Source organism: Pantherophis guttatus, chromosome 1 (assembly GCF_059756535.1).
Source record: "Pantherophis guttatus breed Tessera chromosome 1, ASM5975653v1, whole genome shotgun sequence".
Lineage (NCBI taxonomy): Eukaryota > Metazoa > Chordata > Lepidosauria > Squamata > Colubridae > Pantherophis > Pantherophis guttatus.
The window spans coordinates 72136499-72151270 of NC_142063.1; the positions used below are offsets into that span (position 1 = coordinate 72136499).

At 38.1% G+C, this 14772-nt stretch overlaps 1 protein-coding gene across 1 annotated transcript in view; it reads left to right on the forward strand.

Moving 5' to 3' along the window:
- Nucleotides 1-12582, forward strand: part of MAP3K9 (mitogen-activated protein kinase kinase kinase 9) — a 42402-nt gene extending 29820 nt beyond the window's left edge. Inside the window, exons 10-12 of the mRNA XM_034417674.3 lie at nucleotides 120-232; nucleotides 1151-1954; nucleotides 7196-12582. Coding sequence (XP_034273565.2) covers nucleotides 120-232; nucleotides 1151-1954; nucleotides 7196-7668 — 1390 coding nt within the window. The 3' untranslated portion in view covers nucleotides 7669-12582. The remainder of the gene's footprint in view (nucleotides 1-119; nucleotides 233-1150; nucleotides 1955-7195) is intronic.
- Nucleotides 12583-14772: the final 2190 nt, after the last annotated feature.

Consider the following 14772-nt stretch of genomic DNA (forward strand, 5'->3'; position numbering starts at 1 on the left):
CATAGTCCACAAGTCTTAAAGCTGCCAAGTTTGAAGACCTCTGCTATAGAGTGTCAAAATGGACAATAGGAAGGAAGCAAGCTCCTGCATTTATTTAATTTTTCTTCTCTATATTTTAGCCTAAAGTCCCTGGCAGATGGCGCTAGACAGTGGTCATCTAGTGCTCCAAACCTTGGAAAATTCCAGCGAACAATAGTCCCTTTCCCTGGGTTTGCAAGCCTAATAGAGATGGGTAAAGTACATGTTAAATTAAATGTATTAAATGAATAGCATATTGCTTTATTTCACCATTTGTGATAAAGAAACAAAAGCCTCTCAAATATCTCTAATGATTTTTTTTAAAGGCTCCACTTAGCAAGTCTGTTTACCTGTTTACTGGTCAAGTTGGGACATATTTAGCTCCCCCATTCTCCCAGAACTGTAACACTTGTTAAAAATTTGGGGTCCTTGGGGCGGGGAAGAAATTGATCAAAGCTCTTAATATAGAACAAATGATCCAAAACATCCTATTGGCTTTTAAGAGAAACCTCTGAATTGTGCATGGGAAATTAAACTAATAGCAAATGAAGCTTTTTAAGGGCATGTGATTTCAGAGGTTAGTTCCCTTTTTCAGCTTAGAGGCTATATTTTAGTGACAATCCTGTAGATATAATTTTAAATCAAATCTGGAGTTTATTGACATACCATTCATTATTATTTCTTTCATTCCAGAAAACGTAGTGGAAGCACCAGATTGTGTGTGCTCCTAAGCCCCTCTCAACAAACTTGGATCAATTTACACAATGTATCTTAGTTCTGATTCATTGCAGGGAATTCAGCCTTATCTGTAACATTTGAATATCCCCTCTATCCTAGATAATCGCCTGCAAAATACAACTTTCTTAGAACTGTTGTCTTTTAAAAGATACATGAGTCAGTATAGTTGCATAAGAAAGAATAAGAGCATTTATCAATTCAAAAGTAGCCTTTTGAAGTGCTTCCTTGAATCAACAGTATTCCAATATTTTGTACTTATTAAAATTTAAATTCAGATTTCTATAATTTTATCATGTTTCAAGATACACACACGTGCAAAGTTAACCAATAAGTATTTATTATATAAATATTAAAAAATTGTGTGTGTGTGTGTGTGTGTTGATCTGTATTTCAGACAATGAAGACAACGATTCTTTGAACGATACAGAGAGCAAGATGCAGCAATCCCCTGGATTTAACCAATCATACCTCTGTATCCCGTTTCAAAAGACTGATGACTGGGATACCCACTCGAGTGATCCAAATGAAGAGACTACTCCAGTGAACTCTTGCACAAGCACTCCTCAGCTCACTCCCACCAACAGCCTCAAACGTGGGGGCTCCCAGTATAAACAATGTCAGTTGGCCTTTCTAGGCTGTGGGGCTGTGTTGGCTGCTGCTGGCCTAGGTTTTGATCTTTTGGAGGCTGGCAAGTGCCAGCTGCTAACCCAGGAAGATCAGGACATGTCCAAGGAAGAGAAAAAGAAACGGGAAAGTATCTTCCAACGGGCTGGTCTATCTCGGAGGAGTACCAGCCCGCCTTCAAGGAAGATCTTCAAGAAAGAAGACCCCACATTCTTGTTAGGCGAACCATCCAGTTCTCTGACTCTACTCTCTTTGTCTTCAATTTCTGAATGTAACTCCACCCGTTCTTTGCTTCATTCAGACAGTGATGAAATTGTGGTATACGAGATGCCTGTTAGCCCTGTGACAGTGAAGGCTCCCTTGCCAGTAGTTACTAACCCGCTAGTTAATATCCGAGTTGAGAGATTCAAAAGGAATCCCAACCAGTCTTTGACACCTACACATGTGACTCTTTCTTCTGAAGCTCAGCAGCAGAGGCATAGGCGCACTCCCTCGGATGGTGCCATAAAACTGGCTGATCTCGTTCCTAATGGAGATTCTTCCAGTAACTGTCCACCAGGAGTGCTGGGAACAGGTAAGTTTTCATTCTTCATTTTTATATTCCATATGAAGTGAGAACATAAATGTCCTTGCCACTGCATTTCTGCAATAGCTGTTGATTTTGAAGTAAGATTGAAGGACAAAAATAAGCTATTTTTGTATAGTCAGTTGGAGCAGTAGAGAAGACTCTCAGAGATGCTGAAGGAAAGAGGGAAACCTTTATCCAATCTCTTTTCATCTTTCCTCAAACTAGAGGTTTATCTTTTTCTTGTAGCTTCTGATTCTAACTTCCCTTCCTATTTTGCTTCCTTTTAGCATGATTTTACTTCTTGCACACATTTTTCTGTGCTTTAAAAGGAAACCCTACAATTACTATTTTATCATTTCATCTCTTCTTTAGTGTTCCTAGTGTTTTCTTCTACTCAAGATTACTTCTTTATTTTCCTGAAATCTTTGTCCTGCCAAAAGATAAAATTCTCTTGTGAATTAACCAAACTGAGCTAATATGACTAACGAGCGACACTAAAAATTACTCAGATGAATGAATGTGCATATATTTTGTTGTGACATAAATATGTTTCCTGCTTCTTAATTAAGACAATATATTATCTTAAAAGCAAATGACAAATATTAGACTTCCTGTGGACACCTAAAATTTTGTTAAATCTCAAGGAAGCTATTTCATTCTTTGGCACAACTACATTGTGAAAATCCCAAAACTGTTTGATTTCTTGGGATATGTTTTGGCTGATGAATTTAGCAAAGATTTGTTCTCTCCATATAATAATAATAATAATAATAATAATAATAATAATAATAATAATAATAATAATAATGCCCTCTAACTAAAAATAAAATAAGAGCAACTGAAATAAAGAATAACTGAGTAGTTGGGCAGCACAAAAACAACAATGTTGCCTGCTTTGAAGCTTGTTCCAAGAAGCAGCTACTACAAGTATTAAAAAATGCCAACACTGTATATCAAATATAAGCACCAGTTCACTACAAGAAACAAACCAACTGATGTACAACATAGCTGCAGTTTTAACTGAATAACTTAAATGCAAAATAACTTAAATGCAACAAGAAAAAAAGCTACTAAAACCCAGTAAAATGAAAGATCAGGTTGGAAAATAAACTCAGGATGCTTAGATCAGATGTAAGCAAGCTAGAACAGGTGAAAGAAAAGATGCTGAAGAATAAGGCGGCCAAAGAATACTTGATCAAGAAATATCACCTAGAAATAAGGAAAATCAAGAAATCACTGGAAATAATAAAACAGCAAAGAATATCCATAGCCAAGAAGAACAGCGGACACGAGGCTCACATTTGCTGCCTTGAGTTATTTGTAAAATTGATAAAGGTGGAATATAAACAAACAAATTGTACACTATAGTTAGATGATAAATGTTTCTACCAGTTCATCCATAGAGAGACTGCAATGAATCAGTCAATACCTGATGATGAAGAAACATTGCAGTTCTGGGTGCAGCTATGGGGCAACCTAAAAAAAAAAATGCAGCTTGGCTAAAGAAGGTGGAAAGAAAAAAAGAAGCTGAATGAAAACTTGTAAGAACAGCAGAAATTATAGAGAAAAGGACAAGGAAACTCAAGAATTGGTCAACACTAGGTGAAAATGAAGTGCATGGTTTTTGGCTGAAACAGCTGACTGGTCTGCACCCACACATTGCCAAACAGTTTAATATACTGCAAGGAGGTGAAATTAAAGATTAGTTAAAATCCAGCAAAGCTTACTTGATAATGAAAGATTCAGCAAAAGGGGCAGCACCACTAAGGCCAATTACCTACCTGCCAACAACTTTGAAATTACTGGTGTGGTAGCTGATGCAATCCAACAGCATCTACTTGAAAACAAGCTCTTTCCACTTGAGAAGAAAGGAAACTACCCAAACAGTAGAGAAACAGAAGATCAGTTCCTAATTGAGAAGATGATTTTTTGGAAACCTGCAAGAGATGGAAATCCAACTTGAATGTAGGAAGGTTTGATTACAACAAAGCATTTGACTCCCTGCCACATGAGTAGATAATCAAGTGTCTAGAAATACAGGAATCAGTAGAAACATCACAAACTTTGTGCAAAAATCAATGTCACCATGCAAGACACAATTCCTGGTCAAGAATGATAGAGTGGGAGAGATAAATATCAACAGAGAAATCGCAACTACTGTTTGCCATTTCATTGGTTCTTCTGTCATCAATACTGAAGAAGTCAGGCTATCAGACATCAAAAACAGCTATCTCACCTCCACTACATGGACGATCTGAAGCTACAATATATGGAAAAACACCATCTGAAATAGAATTGCTGCTAAACACTGCCAGTATATATAGCCAAGATATTGCTGTGGAGTTTGGACTGGATATATGTGCCACCCTTGTCATCAACAGGGTAAAAATAGTGAAAACTGAAGGAATCATGATGCTCCACAGAAATAATTTCAAGCACCTGGATGAAGAAGATCACTACAAATACACGGACATCCTTCAAACTCAGGAGGTCAAGCCAATTGAAGTCAAGAAGAAGGTTAGAAGGGAATACATCATGACAGAGAAGAAGATCTTAAAGTCCAAACTTAGTGGAGGAAATGTCATCAAGCCAATTAACACCTGGGAAATTCCAGTCATTAAATATACAGCCCTGGACAGGAAGATCAGAAAAATAATGACAATGAATCATGCCATTCATTCATACAGCAATGTTGACAGACTGTTATTTACAAGGAAAATAGGTGGGCATGGACTCTTACAAATATATCAGACAACTGGAGAAGGAAAAAGGGCATTGGAAAAATATCTGAAATTGAAACTAGTATACCATATTATTACCAAAAGTAACAGGTGCCTTGAGTGCAATCCCAAAGCATCTGGAGCACCACTTGAATGCCAATTATATTGGCAAAATCGCATGAGTCAATTCAAAAAAACAGCTTTACTTGGAACAGCTTACATTCTACGACAATTACCTTTTAACACCATCTAAAAATATCTGTCTATCTCAGGTTTTGGAAATAACTTAATAGTTGGATAAAAATGCCAAATCCAGTCTAAACACCTGGCTAATTGTGCGCTCCACCATAATAATAATAAATAATTCTGTGCCAGCACTGAACATGACGTTATTTTAATTTATCATTTCTAAGGCTACAAATACAGATAGTTAGAAGCTTTTTAGCCATTCCCAAACAAATAATATGGTGTCACTCTATTTTTGTCCATTTTCTGAAGATATATATTAAAATGTATATTATAATAAAGCATAAGGGTTATGATAAAATGAAAACTTCATTTTCTCACAAAATGCTATTTTTTCCACTTGAAATCTATAGCTATAAGTTTGTCATTTCATTGCATAAAATTGATACCATAACTTGGCTATTCTGAAGTTATTTTGGGTATATTAGTAAGGTAGGGGAAAAGTTCTATAATTCCTGCATTTAAAGGAAAGATAAGCATGCTTCACTGTTAATACTATTTTAAAAACATAAATTTTAGTTTAATTAAAATTTTAAATACATTTTAAAATTAATTACAGTTGCAGTTGAAAAGAAATAGCTTTCTTTAAAGAGTTCACAAACTTTTTAAATAAATGGTCTGGATATAATCAATTTATAATATATAATATATCCAGATTATATAATATAATCTGGATATAATCAAAAAGTCCTGTATCTATAACTGAAAGAGACCCCGAAATTAAATCTCTTCCATTTCTTTGTTGTCTTTTCCAAGTGATTTAAGTCAGTTCAAAACTACACCAATATACTATATACTACATACATACAATATGCTGTGTAGCACTTTAGTTTCCAAGGGAAGAAGGTGTTCCAGCAGACATAGAGGCACTAGGTAGCTCCCATTGACTGTGTCTGAAACTAATAATGCCATTTCCCAGCACCTGTTCTTTGCAGCTGCAAAGCAGTCCTGGAAAAAGATATACTTGACTTAAGGCGTTACCACTTAGTGCAGTGGAAGAGCCTTTCCAAAGCACTTTTTTTCCTTTTTGAACTTTCACAATCCTGTCATGCACTTGGTCAGATAGGATTCTAAACAATGCATGATAGAATCACTGCCATTTACATAACTTGTATCCTGCTGATGTACATAATATGCAAATAAATACTAATAACAAGGATAATTAATGCCTACTCTTAAGAAGCCGTGTCAGTTTCCAAATATAAAGAACAATTAAAATTTCAAGAGACACATAGGCTAATTGTAGATAGACACTGCATCTTTGTTTGGAGGAAGCCCCCTTTGAACTGTGAAATTACTGTTAAAAAATGAGCTTTTGAGCAAAAGTTCCACCTTCTGATCACAGCACACCTGTGTGCTATCCTGAAATCTAGATGCAGTATCTAGACACAAGAAGAATTAATGAGAAAAATGTTACTATTTTATTGTTTTTGTTTTAGGTTGCTTTTATTAAAAGCAGTGGCTAATCTCTGCAGAGTTGAAACTAAAAAATAGTTTTGTATCTTCATAAATAAAATTTGTTCCAAGCAGTCCTAAAGCAACGATGCATAAAAATAGTCTTCCATTCTATCTAAAACACTAATGGAAACCTTTCCTTTTCCATATAGGTGTGCTGTTCTCTGACTTTTACCATCTATAAAATTGGTTTTACAGGAGGGGTAAAATCTACTTACCTTCCTTACCGGTTTGGAAGCGCACCCGCCCCGCGTGCGCACGCATCACGTGCGTGCAGACCTGCGCATGCGCAAAACCTTCTGCGCATGCACAAAACCTTCTGCGCATATGCAGAAGGTAAAAAACACATTACTTCCTGGTTAAAACCAGGAACTAATGACACCCGGGCAGGTGGGTGGAGCTTCACTCCGCCATCGCTACCGGATTGCCGAACCAACAGCCAAGATTGCTATCAGGCTGGGCGATCCGGCCCGATCTGGGAGCATTTCACCCCTGTTTTAGAGTTTAGAGCTAAGTGGTCCACATTGGAAAAATAATTCCAGCGAAAGAGACATAAAACTGCATGTTGGGTATATGGCAACCTTGTAACCTGTCACACTATTCTTATACTGGCATTTGCCATACAGATTTGCTGGGGTCAGCATAGCAGTCACACTGGCTCCTGTATGAACTGAATCCTCCCTCTGTCTAATACAGCCTTTATATACTAAATGATCCCAATGCCTCATTTCATCAGTGCTGTCTAACTGGTTGGTTTCTCTTTCTTCTCTCTCTCCCCCTTCCTTTCTTCTGTTTGTGGTTTTTTTTTTTTCTGGTGAGAGAATAGGTATAATAAAAACTCCCAGTCCAAGTCAGGGTCCAAATGAAGTCCCTCGTCTGCCAGATCCCAACCTCATCTTCCCTCCAACCCCCAGGCGTTATAGTGCTCAACAGGATTCCATGTTGGAGAGACCCAAGACCTTGGAATTCCTACCTAGGCCACGCCCTTCAGCTAACAGGCAGCGAGTTGATCCCTTGTGGTTTGTATCCCCAAGTAAGGCTAGGGGTGAATCCTCTGCTAATAGCTCCAGTACTGAAACTCCCAGTAACCTGGATTCCTGCTTTGCCAGCAGTAGCAGCACAGTTGAAGAGCAGTCCACGCTGCTTTCTTTTCGTGTCAGGCTGCCTGAAGAGGAACGGACACTGCTGGACATGGATGTTGAAGGTCAGAATCAGGACAGCACAGTGCCGCTATGCAGAACAGAACTCAGAAGACATAAATCTACAGCATATGAACTCAAGCAAGAATTTTGGTCCTAGCATGAAATCCACAAGGGGCTGGTAAGCTCCGTTTTGCTTCAGTTCTACTTCTTGCACTAAGAATGCACTTTCAAGCCAGGTAAAGTAGGAAGTTGGTGCTGAGACCATATCACATTTCTTGGTCCACTACAGAACTGGTATTGGGGAACCCCGTTTTTTATAGCTGCATGTGGCTGAGCTACACAGAGTTGCTGACTCTTTTTCTGGGGTTTCTTGTAGTCCTTGTTAAACTGCAACAAGCAATGCGACGACATCTAAGCCCCTGTTCTTGATTTTCAAGAATACTATGATAATTTGCAAAAGTAGACATCAGTGTTTTACACTGTTAGAGAGCAGGAAATTGTGTAAAAATGTTCCTGCACCAGCACTCTTGTCACACTTCATGTTGTTTTTCTCTCTCAATGCTCTAAACCAGGGCTGTGTCAAATCTTGGCAACTTTAAGACTTGGGGGACTTCTAACTCTCAGAATCCCCCAATTTGAATTCTGGCAGTTAAAGCCCACAAGTCTTAAAGTTGCCAAGGTTGGGACATTCCTGTGCTAAACTAATTTCTTCTTCTTCTGCCCTTCTCCTTTTCTGTGTGCATATGAAACTTCTTTTGAGTCTGAATATTGTAGGCATGGGGGATTCAAGGCTATCTGCAGGAAGCCTTCATTGTTTTCAGTTGACAACATTGTGGGTTTTGACATTATAATGCAAGCTCTGCTCCTTATGCTGTATATTTGTTTGTAGTACAGCTCCTATATAAAAGGGGCAAAGTTTGTGCTGCACCTTTTATCATTTGCCCCTTTGACTCCCCTCCTCACTCTGAGGGGTTTGGTTCCTTATAAATAATGAACTTGCCAACATCATATAAAGCATGTATTCAACTATATTGAATGATTTCTGTTGAGAGGTAGAGAGCCTTGAGTTTCAAAGTTGCCTATTTTCAAGCTCCTGAAGTCAGCTATTTTGGATGGGTAAATGAATGCAGAGTTAATCAGGGCAGAATCACCAGTGGGATGTATGTAGTGGGAAGGCTCTGATAGTGTGGAAGAATTGGGACACTGATACTTTGATCTAGCCCAATCATGTAAAAACACTTTTACATCTTCAAAATTACAGAAGATTTGGGTTGCAATTAGAAAGTGGTATAATTCAATGGGGGGGAAAACACAGAATTCTGCATTCCTTGCACAGATTTTGGCAATATTTTTCATGAAAAAGTTGTTAACTGCACATGCCTGTTTCCACCTAATCTTCTGACTAGGAGTCTAAAGTTTTGATACAGATTAGCTAGCCACGTAAGGCAAGCAACATGCATTGATCTCTTATTGCCATATTATGTGATTGGGTCTATTTCTCATTTTTTTATTTCAGCTGCTTGTAATATTTGGTTTTTAAAAAGAACTGAAAAAACTAACTCGTCCTATACTCTTAGGCTACATATTTAACTTCAGATTGTGGGATGTTTTCTCCCTATTGTAACTATTTTGATTTTTTTTTTACTTGTTTTTGTCTGACAATAAGTGGCTACAGTTCCTTACTTTGAACCGTAAGCTGGCCACTTGTGAAGAATGTTATACACATTTTTGGCACCATTGTTGCCTAAAAACATGAATTCTGACAATTCAGGCTTAACTTTGCTTGTGCCGCCAGCTTCTTGTATGACATTGGGCAAATCAATTTGCCATATGTGCCTCAGTTTCTCCATCTGTACTAATAGCTACCTCATGCAACAGAAGTGTAGACTTACTGTGCAAGTGGGAACTTATGCCCTCGGTAGAAGTAGACAATTTACTTTACGTTAAGAAAAGTTACATATGATGAAAAAATCTCTCTCTTTGTTATAAAGTATAGGCTAGGTAAATCTTGAACTAGTTCCATATCAGTTTATTCATCTAGCTGGGCCTAGAGAATACAATCGTAATAATCAGCATGGAAAAACACTTGCACACTTATGTAGTCTGGTGCAATGGCTTGTATCTTTCTAGGATCAAATACTGCTGTTTTGTATGCTTAACATTTCATCTCCATATTGTTCCAGTTATAAGCATTGGCCAGCCTAGGCTAGACAATTCCTAAGCTGCTAATGGTGGCTTGAACTTTGCTCTCATCATAATCATGTTTGGTCTTGTCTCAATTCCATTTTTTAAAAACAAATGAACGTTATTTGGTATGGCTTTAATGAAGAAGGTGCAACAGAACAATTGGAACTTTGGGGAGAACGCAGGTAACCAGGGCTGTGAAAAATCATCTTCTGGGACATTTCATAAAGTGACTGAAGCACCCTTCAGATTCACTATTCAAAATGTCTAGGTGTTGCATCCTGTTGAAATCTCAGGGCAGCCATTTTGAGAAATTCCCTAAATTATCAGAACATGCATGTGGGCCTGTTGCTGAAGCAAACTGAATGGTTAATAAACTCTTAGAATCTCCAATCTCTAACTGCATGATTAACATTATAGTGCACATTGCAAAAATTGACTCTAAGAATAGCAAACTTATCAAAAGGCAATTATTTCCAAATGTCACGTATATTATTTCATATATTGATTTATTTGAATTCCACTTTTTTTTTTTTGCAAGAGTCTCAGGGCAATGTACATTGTCCTCTCCCATTCCATCCACCATATCTTTGCAATAATGGATAATGTGAGAGCTTATTAAATATCTCTTAGTGAGATTAATATATCTAAATTGGATTTAAACTTCAGTATCCCCATTTCACGTTCATCTTTCAAACACTATGCCATGAAATATGAATGAGCAGAGAAAGCTTCTAAGAAAGAAGAAGTCAGATTGTCATAGTGGCTCATATGCTTTGCTCTTACCTACAGTGTATATAAAATCAGTGGATTTCAGTGTAACCTGACAGGCAACCATTCTATAAGAAGATTACATTTTTAAAATGGAGTACTTTTTAAAACCTTATTTCCAATTCCCATACCTACTTCCAATCAATATCACATAGGAAGTTCTGTACCATTAGCTTTTCAGCACTTCAACACAATATTAACACATGCACACACACAGACAGACAGACATAGACATACATGTACATGTACACCAGTGGTGGATTGCCCCCAGTTTGGACCAGTTCACAAGAACCGGTAGTAAAACTGGCGGGAGGCCCCACCCACGCCCCGAATGTCATCATTAGCGATCTGTGCATGCGCATGCGCGCGATCCATTGTGATTGGGTGGTAAAGGTAAGTAGAACCCACCCCTGATCTACACGTACACACATACATACATACACACAAATCCCCAACTCCACCATGTATTGCACTTTGCTAGGGGGAAATTCCAAAATTATTTGCACAACTTCTGTTTATGAATATGCAAATTACTAATGCCTATTTTTTCATGTCAGGAAAAATGGACTTGTTATCAAGCTGTCCATCTGAGGAAAATGCTGTATGCTGGCTAGAGAGAACTTTTCACATATACATCCTTCTTTACAAAAAAAACAAACAAACTGGAATTTGTGATATAATAAGCTAACTAAACTGTGGCTTGTCACAATGTGCTAAAGGTGGTATTCTGTATCATGATTGGGCACATAGGCTAGCCATGTTTTCCACATGAATCTTTCATATTATTCCATACCTATGAGCAAACTATTTCTTTTCTTTGAGGATAGAGTGTGGTCAATTTATTACCCTATAAAATAGCAGAATTTTAGCACACTGTAATGTAAGTATCAATATTATTTAAATGTTTGTTTGCTCTCCAGATCTGAGATTAAATGTTTTTAATGGATATACTTTGATTGTTTATCGCTGCCGTCATCACACACACACGCGCACACGCACACGCACAAGTTTGGTAGGCAAAGTTTTGAAGATTGCTGTGCACAGTTGCAGACTATATATTGATTGTGCATTTGACAGCTTCAAGAATATTACAGGTAAGTAATCTGTTTCTTCTTTTATATTTTACCACCTCTAACTATATGTAATGTGTGTGTGAGGGAGACAAAGTTGCTTATCAAATCTACTTCAATCTATATCTGCTGAAATTTAGAAGTGTAGTTGGGCCAAAATCTACCTGCTGTAATCATAATCAGCCATCTCTGGATCCTTTTTTTTTTCTCTCTCTCTCTCTTGATTGGGTGTGGTTTGGTCTTCTTGAAAGACTACTCACATGGAATAATTGTACATGCGTGATGTATTTCACAGGTTAGCTCCTGTGGTCTTGCATGCCCTGGTTTGGAATGCGGCCATTTTAGGTTGATGTTAGTTTAGGTACACATAACAAGTGTTTTGCGTGGCAACGTATAGAGAAAGTTGGATCCTTGGTTTCTTCTCATTCAGTCTGGCATGATAAAATCCATTGGGGTTTCTGTCCCAATATGATGTTTGTTAAAATCTTGCTATAAAGGCTGTAGTACAAGGAAGGTATGTTTTTGTCCCCAGTCCATTGTTACAAGTTTTTGTATGCTAAACACTCTGTGTTCTTCATTTTGTGATAGTGGTTAAGTGACGTGGAAGTTTGCCTTTTTGTTTGTACTCAGCGGCAAGTTAGGAAAAGGGTGGGAGAGTAATTTTATTTTTTAAAAAGTGTTACAGCCTGTCGCCTTTGGAGTTTAAAAATATTGACAGCAGTGACTGGTTTGTTTTACTCTTGTGGATTACATCGACAGGTTACATTTGCTGTAATTTATTGTACTTTGGGTTTTGTCAATGTATTATGTATATATCTTTATTGTGTTTTAATTTATTTTATGCCAGCGAACAAAATGTAAATTGAATAAGCTGATTTCCTTTTCTCTTTTTTTCCCTGAATGTATTGGGGGGAAAAGGTAAACCAAGGATGCCAAGCAGGCTTGGTTCAACGGCTAAGATTACCATTGTATTACAGTGTAATGCTATTCTAGGCCTTGTCTCAACATTAGAGCACACTTACTTGAATAAAATTGTTAAACATTAATTGCACTATGGTATTTTCATTTCGTCACAGAGTGTTCTTTAGAAACATTGAAAAATGTCCTACTACCAGGGGTGGGTTCTAATTTTTTTTACTACCGGTTCTGTGGGCGTGGCTTATTTTGTGGGCGTGGTTTGATAGTCATGTGACAATTCTTTAGGATTTAGCAGAGGTACTGGTCTACCAGGCTTTTAACTGCTTACAGAGCTGTACCGGTCTACCCATTTGTTCTTGGAGCATTCCGGTCTACTCATTTGTTTTTGGAGGCACCGGTCTACCCATTTGTTTTTGGAGTGCACTGGTCTACCACCACACTGCCTTTTAACACTGATCAGCTGTAGGGCGGCCCTTTGAAGCCCCGCGTCAAGAGTTTAATCAGTTTTTTTTCCTTCCAGCTGATCAGCTGGGACTCGGGAGGCAGTGAAAAATTGGGGGCGGGGCCAAATAAAAGAATAACACGGGGATGGGGGGTGGGAGGGCCCAGCTCCCGAACAAAGAGAACCGGTTCGGTGACGTCATATCGTCACCGCTACCGGCTCGGCGGAACCGGACGGAACCCACCACTGCCTACTACATGAGTAAACCAATCATTTTCTGTCCCAAATATTACAAAATACAAACCTAAATCTGTTCAGAGAGATTTGGGCAAGATAAAGATTATATCGTTCTGATTTCTGTCAATATAGGTAATTTCTGAAAATGCTTTATTATGGTCACTAATCAGAATTCTACCAGGTAATAGAACAATTAAACAGATTGCATTTCAAATATCTTTTTAAAAAATCATAAAATTTTAACTACATCATTGAGGCAAGCAAGTCACATTAGATTTTACAAAATAAAACACACTTTTGCCACATTCAAGGAAATGGAATCAGCCAAGTCCAACTGAAGTAGCTGTATGTAAAATAAATCACTACTGTCTAGTACATAACCAAGTAGGGAATTAAGAAGCAGGTCCTGGCATTCTCACAGCATAATCAGTAACCAATGACTGTACAACTATGTGATTGGCATTGCAACTGACCATCTTAAAAGTTACCATATTTCTATTTGGCCTTCTGGACATGTTGGGATTCTGAGTAAAAATGCAGTAGTTGAAAAGAAAATACAGTCAGATAAAAGGCAGCTGACTTTGCAGGTTGTTGAGCTTCTGCAAGTTAAAGCAAATTCTGCCCCAGCTGAAGTTATCATGGCTTTCTGCAAGCTGGTCAGTCATATGTCTACCTGCTGCTGGTGTTGCAACTTTGCTGCTAAATGCTCAGCAGATAGCATAATCCCATGAGGATCGGAGGCATTCCTAGAATTCCTCTCATTGGAAGACAACCAGATAGGAGACAACCACCAAACGAGCTCTTTCTACTCAATTGTAATATTATATTAACATAACCTTACATGTCTGAAAGTTCATCTCTCCTCCAAAGTCCTTGTTTACAGCTCAGGAAACTAGGGAGGATCTCTTTTAAGCCTCTTGCCCCATCCACATTCCTGCTGGGTGCTCAGCTCCCTTTTATCTGACCATTCTCTTGGCTGTGTCTTTTTGCCCTGTCTCCCAAGGACATTCCCACATACCATTATGCTCACTTTCTGACTTCCAGACAGATTCATAGTCTGGTTTGCGCTGCCTTCTGCTTCCACTGCCATCTTCCAACATATTTAATGTGTGCTTTTTGTTACTGATTTCCTTGAATGGCGATGCTTTTAGCTACTTTAAACAGTTTACACACAAGGGAACATGCTAATTTTCACAAACAGACGTGCAAACATTGCTCTTCAAGTACCTGTGTTTCCCCCAAAATAAGACCGGATCTTGTATTATTTTTTTGCTCTAAAAGATGCATTAGGGCTTTTTTTCTGGTTAGGTCTTATTTTGGGGGAAATACGGTAGTAAATGTGTCCATCTGGCTGACAATCTTAATGGGGGCTTATTTTTGGGGTAGGGTTTATATTAGGAGCATCCTGAAAAATCATGCTAGGGCTTATTTTCTGGTTCCCTATTTTCAGGGAAATAGGTAATATGATAGAGATATTTGTAGCCTCCCCCTCCTCAAGCCTGGTCCATCTCTTTATACTGTTCATGCTTTTTCAGGCAGCACCAAATTGTATGGGCGGAGGCATCCTTTTGAATCTGTCTAATAAATTAACAACCGCCACCAGAGGGTGCTCATAAGAATAGAGAAGCCATTTAATTCC